Here is a 6,701-nt window from a genome sequence, read left to right as displayed (position 1 = left end):
CTGGCAGGAGACCTTCACCACTCCTGGGTCTCACACACATACATGCATTTCTGCAGGGGTTTCCCTGCAATGGGACTTGTCTACATCCATGATTGAGCACAGAAGAGGAAGAACAAACTGGAACCATGGAGCTGGGGAAGGCTGGGGCTCAGGGCCAGTTCCCAGGAAAATACCCAGACCAAGCCCAGCGTCCTTTCTGGAACCAGCCGAGCTGCTTCGTGGAAGTAAATTCCAAATTACTAAAAGCTATCCTCACTATTGTCTTAGGCTTGTGTGAAGGAACCGCTTTATCTCTGTTCTGAAACCTTGTGTGTTTCTTAAGCATTTTTTCAAAGTTTAATTTCTGACAGAGGCTGAGCTTTCTATTAATTCTAAACTCCAGCTCCTTTATGGTCATTAAGTCATAAACAAAAAACTGTGGGCAGCTTTAGGAAAGAGCATGCTATTCAATATTATCATTTGTCAGGTGTGCTCAGCACTGAACTGTTTACAAAGCCCTTTCACGTCCCCAGCAGCCAGGAACTGCATAGTGGAAACTCCAGGGCCACGCATGAAAGATGTCAGGGGCAGAGCGGGTGATGCCTGGGTGAAAGCAACATTCGCATTCTTTAGGGTAGTGAGGAGATTATATATTGTTCTAAGATATTTGTAGTTATTTCTAATTTTATTTTATGTTTATGTCATATTTAGACATCTAATTTTATTTTATGTTTATGTCATATTTAGACATCTAATTTTATTATGTTTATGTCATATTTAGACATCTAATTTTATTTTATGTTTATGTCATATTTAGATAATTTCCTAATGTTTGTTGGGGCCTACCCTAAACTGTTTTAAATAAAGAGCTCTATAAATAAAGAGCTCTATTTTTAGAGAAAAAGGCAAAATCGAATGGAAGAGCGTGTGCTCTTATTTCTCAAAGGTTCCTCACCTCCTTCTCGCTGTTGAGACTACAGGGTCTTGGGTTGGGTGCCCAGCAGCAGACCCAGAGGCGAGGACTGGGGGGTGTAAAGCAGTGCAGCGATTCCAGGAAGCATCAACAGGGGAGTGGGAAGAGACGGAGGGGAGGCAGCCAGTCCAGATGCATAATCAAACAGGTCACGGCTCTGGGCAACTAGGATTCAGTCCTCCTAGGGAGCTTTGGGAGTTCAGTGTCGGACCCTCCAGATTTGTTCCCCTGCCAGGGACAGGAGCTGAGAGGTTTATCCACCACCTCCCATCAGTCCTGTGTAGAGAGCCACTCCCTCCCAGGGAGCTGCAGGGACTTGCAGTTGGAATCCATCTAGCTGAGAACATGAGAAGGGTGCTACAATGAAGCCAGAGCTGTACCCACCACCCTGGCAGCTCACCCTATTGCAACAGTGGTCCATGGAAGGATACAGAAAATCCTATGTGGCGGCCTTGCAACCCAAACTCATTCCAGTAGATCTCTACTGGGGAGGGTCTCCCAGGTCCCACCAATTCTCCCACAAGGTAACAGCTGAAGACCTAAAAAAAATAAAACAGCCTGTTATTTTACCAGCAAAACGGGTTTATTCAGGAACAGCAAAGAATTGCAATTTGGGACATGCAATCTATGGTGAACCACAGGCAAGTCCAGAGAACACGGAGAGGAATGTTCCTTTATAGGGGAAAAGAGGTTAGTTGGGAGGGGCCATTATAAACACAGAGTCTATTGGAGGAAACTGGGAGTTCGAAGTGTAGTGCTTTTCATTGGCTGAGTTACAACAGTCTCTTATTGGCTAGGCTGTTGCCAGGCAAAGAGAAATTCCTCCTCCTGCTGGGTAGTAAAATAGTAACCCTCTTCCTGTTGGAGATACAAAGGTATGTCTCTTTCTGTTGAGTCTGCAATTGACAGCGAGAGTAGAGCTTGAGAGTTCTCCCTTCAGTCCTCCCAACTCCATCTTAAATGAGGTTTCTGAGTATCGTCCTCCGGCTGGTCGTCTTCTGACGTCCCCGGGTCGGCGCGCAGGCTGGGCCGCGATGCCCGAGGTGAGCACTGACGAGCTGGACGAGCGGCAAGTGCAGCTCTTGGCGGAGATGTGCATCCTCATCGACGAGAACGACCGGAGGATCGGGGCGGAGACCAAGAAGAACTGCCATCTGAACGAGAACATCGAGAGAGGATTATTGCATCGAGCTTTTAGTGTTTTCTTATTCAACATTGAAAATAAGCTCCTGCTTTAGCAGAGATCAGACGCTAAAATTACCTTTCCAGGTTGTTTTACGAATACTTGCTGTAGTCATCCCTTAAATAATCCACTAGAGCTTGAAGAAAACAATGCAATTGGAGTAAGGCGAGCAGCACAGAGGCGTTTAAAGGCCGAGTTGGGAATTCCCATGGAAGAGGTTCTTCCAGAAGAAATTAATTATCTAACACGAATTCATTACAAGGCTCAATCTGATGGTATCTGGGGAGAACATGAAATTGATTACATTTTGTTTGTGAAGAAGAACGTGACCTTGAATCCAGATCCCAATGAGATTAAAAGCTATTGTTACGTATCAAAGGAAGAACTAGAAGAACTTCTGGAAAAGGCAGCCCATGGTGAAATTAAGATAACTCCGTGGTTTCAAATTATTGCCGAGACTTTTCTCTTTAGGTGGTGGGATAACTTAAATCATTTGAATCAGTTTGTTGACCATGAGAAAATACACAGAATGTAGATGTGGAGATGAATGATTACTAAAGTACTAAAGAATTTCTCTACTTAGTAAATTTAAGATGAATTTTTAAAAAACCCGGTTCCCCATTAGAACTCTCATTGGAAATATTGATACTTTACAACCAGAATTTGTGTGGAAGAGTATTCTTGATTTGTGTCATACAACCCATATATGTTAACTGCAATTTGTTAAAAATATTTATGAGATTATTATAAAAAGAGCAAACAAACAATTTAACCTATCTAAACACATGGTTATGACAAATTTGAACAAATAAATGAAGTTCTTCATTTTTTTATATATTGTGATAAACATTTTCAGAAGACTTGTAGAGCACTTTGCTGTTTGCCAGGTGCTTGACATATCTTTAAATTTTTATCATAGTCCAGAAAAATATGCAATGAAAACTATTTGCTTATCTACTTCAAAACAGTTCAAATTAACTTTTCAGATTGAGATTAATATAGACCAGATTCAAGGGAATTAAATGGTATATATCCTGATTTCTGTCATTGTTAATTTTGTGTTTTAATCATTCTGGAAGTATTTTGATACTTAAAGTCAAACATTGTTTTTGGTAATGACATTGGCTAGGTTAAGTCATTTAAGTAATCGTTGCTGATTAGCAAAGTCTGTGGTTTTCAGAGTTACTGGGAACAGACAGGCTATTTGTAAAATGGAACTTGGGTCAGTTGGGTCATACTCTACAACAGGGTATTTTAACCTTGGCACTGCTGATGTTTGGGTTGGATAATTCTTTTGGGGGCTCATCCTTTGTGTTGTAGGATTTAGCAACATCCCCAGGTTCTACATAAAAAATTGCTGTTGGCACCCCTCCCCCCATGGCAGCCCCAGTGACACCAGATGCCAAATGTCTCCTCGAGGACAGCGTCACCCACAGTTGAGAACCACTGTTCTGCTGAGTCAGGCCGTGTTGTAGGGGGAAAATTATCAAAAAGAAAGGCTAACGTTCATGTTAAGTACATTTGGGTTATGGAATATGTGTGTATTCATATTTAAAGTACACTTTGACTAATGTACTTCTTTAAACTCTTGCCATAGACTTCTCAGATTTGAAATCTTAAGACAGCTTTATTATCTTTGAATGCTGTGTATTAGTAAGTAATGAAGAAAAAGATAAAAATTTGTTTCTTACAAAGCTAAATGTTTTATAAATTCAATAGAAAAATCCATTTGTTAACCCTGAACAGTTAATTTCAGGCAAGACTGTGTAGCTAATAGTAACTTTATTGAAAAATAAAAACAAAACTAAATTACCACCAAAAAAAAAAAAAATGAGGTTTCTGTTAATTTTCACCCTGCCCAGAGCTGTGCTTGCAGATTGTCTTCATTTACTAATGCCAGGGCAGGCTCTAGACCCAAGATGAGCTGATGCAACAAGTCCCTTTCCCTGGCATTCAGATGTCTTCCTGGCTGGCTTGGCCTGGAACAAGTAAGTTCCAACCTGCTCTGACACTATTTCCCACTCCAAAGAACAGGAAAGCTCAGGGTACAAAGACGAGAATGGGACCTCCACATGAGCTTCCAGGATGAGAAATGGACTGGATCCAGTCCATTCCTGAGGCCCAGCTGCAGCCCTGTCCTCGGCTTCCCTGCATCCTAGTTTTAAGCCAACTTCCAGAGCCTTCTATTACTCATGACCAAATATCCTTGCCAATTCACATTTCATGCATATTGCAGCTTGTAGTCAGGTTGGGGCATCTGCCCCCTTGAATGGGTGTGCAGTAGGTCCTTTCCAGAAACCAGGGCAGAACTTCCTCTCTAGGTGATCCCCAAGGGCCTCCATCCTGCCCACCTCACCTTTTGAGCTCCTCTTTGCCTGTGTGCTGCCAGCTTCAGGACAGTGGTGGGATGGCAGGGCTGCCAAGTGCACAGGTTCTTAAAAGAACAGTGCTCAGGGCCGCTGAGAATGGGCAGCGTTGGGGTAATGGATGTTACATCCTGAGAACTCCTTTAGGGAAGGGACTGTTTTCTTCCCGGTACCAGCATCTGGCACAGGGTGGAAACTTGATATTAAATAAGTGAACGAAGGAATGAATGAGTGGATTGGTATATGAATTGGAGTCAGTAAGGGGCTGGCTGTGGCTGACTTACATATAAAGCAGCCAGAGATCTTGCATTAGATTCTATCCCAGATCCCAAATCCTGTCACATGTGGATGACTGTCCTCCCTCAACCCAGCGTCTGCTCCAAGGGGGTATCAGTGCTGCCCAGTGAGTGAAATGGTGAGGGAGGGGGCAGAAGTGGGAGACTCATTCCTGTGTGCACAAAATTAGGCTAAAGCGATGGGAGTTTGAAGGGGTTAAAAAAAACACTAGAAGTTATACTCTATCTAAATGAGTGAGTCAGTTCCATGAATCGATTACTCAAGAGATACTGGTTGGCGCCAGGACCTGTTCCAGCCCAGGGTACCCCACCCCTTGGCTTATGATGATATAGGATGCAGGCGTGTGACTGCAATTTATAAATTATCAACAGTCTGTTTTTCCCCTTACTGCCTCTTTAAGTGGGTTAGGAGAAGAAGGTGGGGATCCCAAGGCAAGAATGCCTCAGAGTACACTGTCCTGGTGGGAAAAACCATCAGCAAGGGGTGGGAGGTCCCTCCAGGGTGAGTCCCATCCATTCTTGGGTGTTGCTCGACATATCCCACCCCACTCCAAGCCTTGGCTTCTCTGGACACTAAATGGATGTCGTGGAAGCCAGATTCCAACAGGGGCTCAGAATCCCCCACTCCAAATCCCATCTTTGAGTTCCAGGCCCTTTCATGGGATATGCCTCCTCTAAATAGCTCTAATCCAGCCTCAAAGCCTAAACTGCAGGTTGCAATGCCTTACTTCCCCCATCCTTGGAACTTGGCCTCAGAAACTACCACCAACTCAAACTTCTAAGGAGACATTTATGATAAATGAGGTTATGCGGTTATCTAGGGAACATCTACCATTGCTCACAGTTTCTCACTGAATATGCCCCGCAACCAAGAGCAGCCCATCCTAAAGGCAGCCACGCCTTCGCAGGGAGAGCTATTTCCTTAAATCAAAAGAAATTTGCGGGACTTCCCTGGCTGTCAAGTGGTTAAGACTTCACCTTCCAATGCAGGGGGTGCAGGTTTGATCCTCAGTTGGGGGGTTAGGATCCCACATGCCTCGCGGCCAAAAAACCAAATCATAAAACAGAACCAGTATTGTAACAAATTCAATAAAGACTTTAAAAATGGTCCACATCAAAAAATCTTTAAAAAAAAAAAAAAGAAAAGAAATTTGCCTCCTTAATATGTCCTCTTACTACCCACCCTGGTTTTCCTGTTTAGGGGTAGCTACACAAAAACGGGCTCGACCCTTCTCCGTGCAGCTGCCCCTCCAATACTTGCAGACGGTGCTGGCGCCACACATCGCCCCCACCCAAGTCTCTTCTTTCCAGTCATAAACGTGAGCATAACTGAAGAAAAATATTGGACAATGCCAAGTGCACAGCAGACCAGAGCTCTAGAAGGATTTCTAAAATATTTCTTTTATATTGGGATATAGTTAATTTACAATGCTGTGTTAGTTTCAGGTGTACAGCAAAGTGATTTAGCTATACATATACATATATCTATTCTTTTTCAGATTCCCCTCCCATACAGGTCACTACGGAGTATTGAATAGCATTCCCTGTGCTATACAGTAGGTCCCTTTTTTTTTTTTTTTTTTTTTTTTTTTTTAATTTTATTTATTTATGTATATATGTATGTATGTATTGGCTGCGTCGGGTCTTCCTTGCTGCGCGCGGGCTTTCTCTAGTTGTGGCGAGCGGGGGCTACTCTTCGTTGTGGTGCGCAGGCTTCTCATTGCGGTGGCTTCTTTTGTTGCGGAGCACGCGCTCTAGGCACACAGGCTTCAGTAGTTGTGGCGCGTGGGCTCAGTAGTTGTGGCTCGTGGGCTCTAGAGTGCAGGCTCAGTAGTTGTGGCGCACGGGCTTAGTTGCTCCGCGGCATGTGGGATCTTCCCGGACCAGGGCTCGAACCCGTGTCT

General features: G+C 43.7%; 1 protein-coding gene across 1 annotated transcript; it reads left to right on the top strand.

The window, feature by feature from the left end:
- The first annotated feature begins 721 nt into the window (after window positions 1-721).
- Window positions 722-3,933, top strand: LOC118884841 (isopentenyl-diphosphate Delta-isomerase 1-like). Its single transcript, XM_036832894.1, is given in 1 exon segment — window positions 722-3,933. A coding segment is annotated over 1 exon segment (684 nt). The 5' UTR covers window positions 722-1,986; the 3' UTR covers window positions 2,671-3,933.
- Window positions 3,934-6,701: the final 2,768 nt, after the last annotated feature.

The sequence above is a fragment of the Balaenoptera musculus genome, chromosome 1, assembly GCF_009873245.2.
Source record: "Balaenoptera musculus isolate JJ_BM4_2016_0621 chromosome 1, mBalMus1.pri.v3, whole genome shotgun sequence".
Taxonomy (NCBI): Eukaryota; Metazoa; Chordata; class Mammalia; order Artiodactyla; family Balaenopteridae; genus Balaenoptera; species Balaenoptera musculus.
This window is presented reverse-complemented; position numbering and strand designations above follow the sequence as displayed.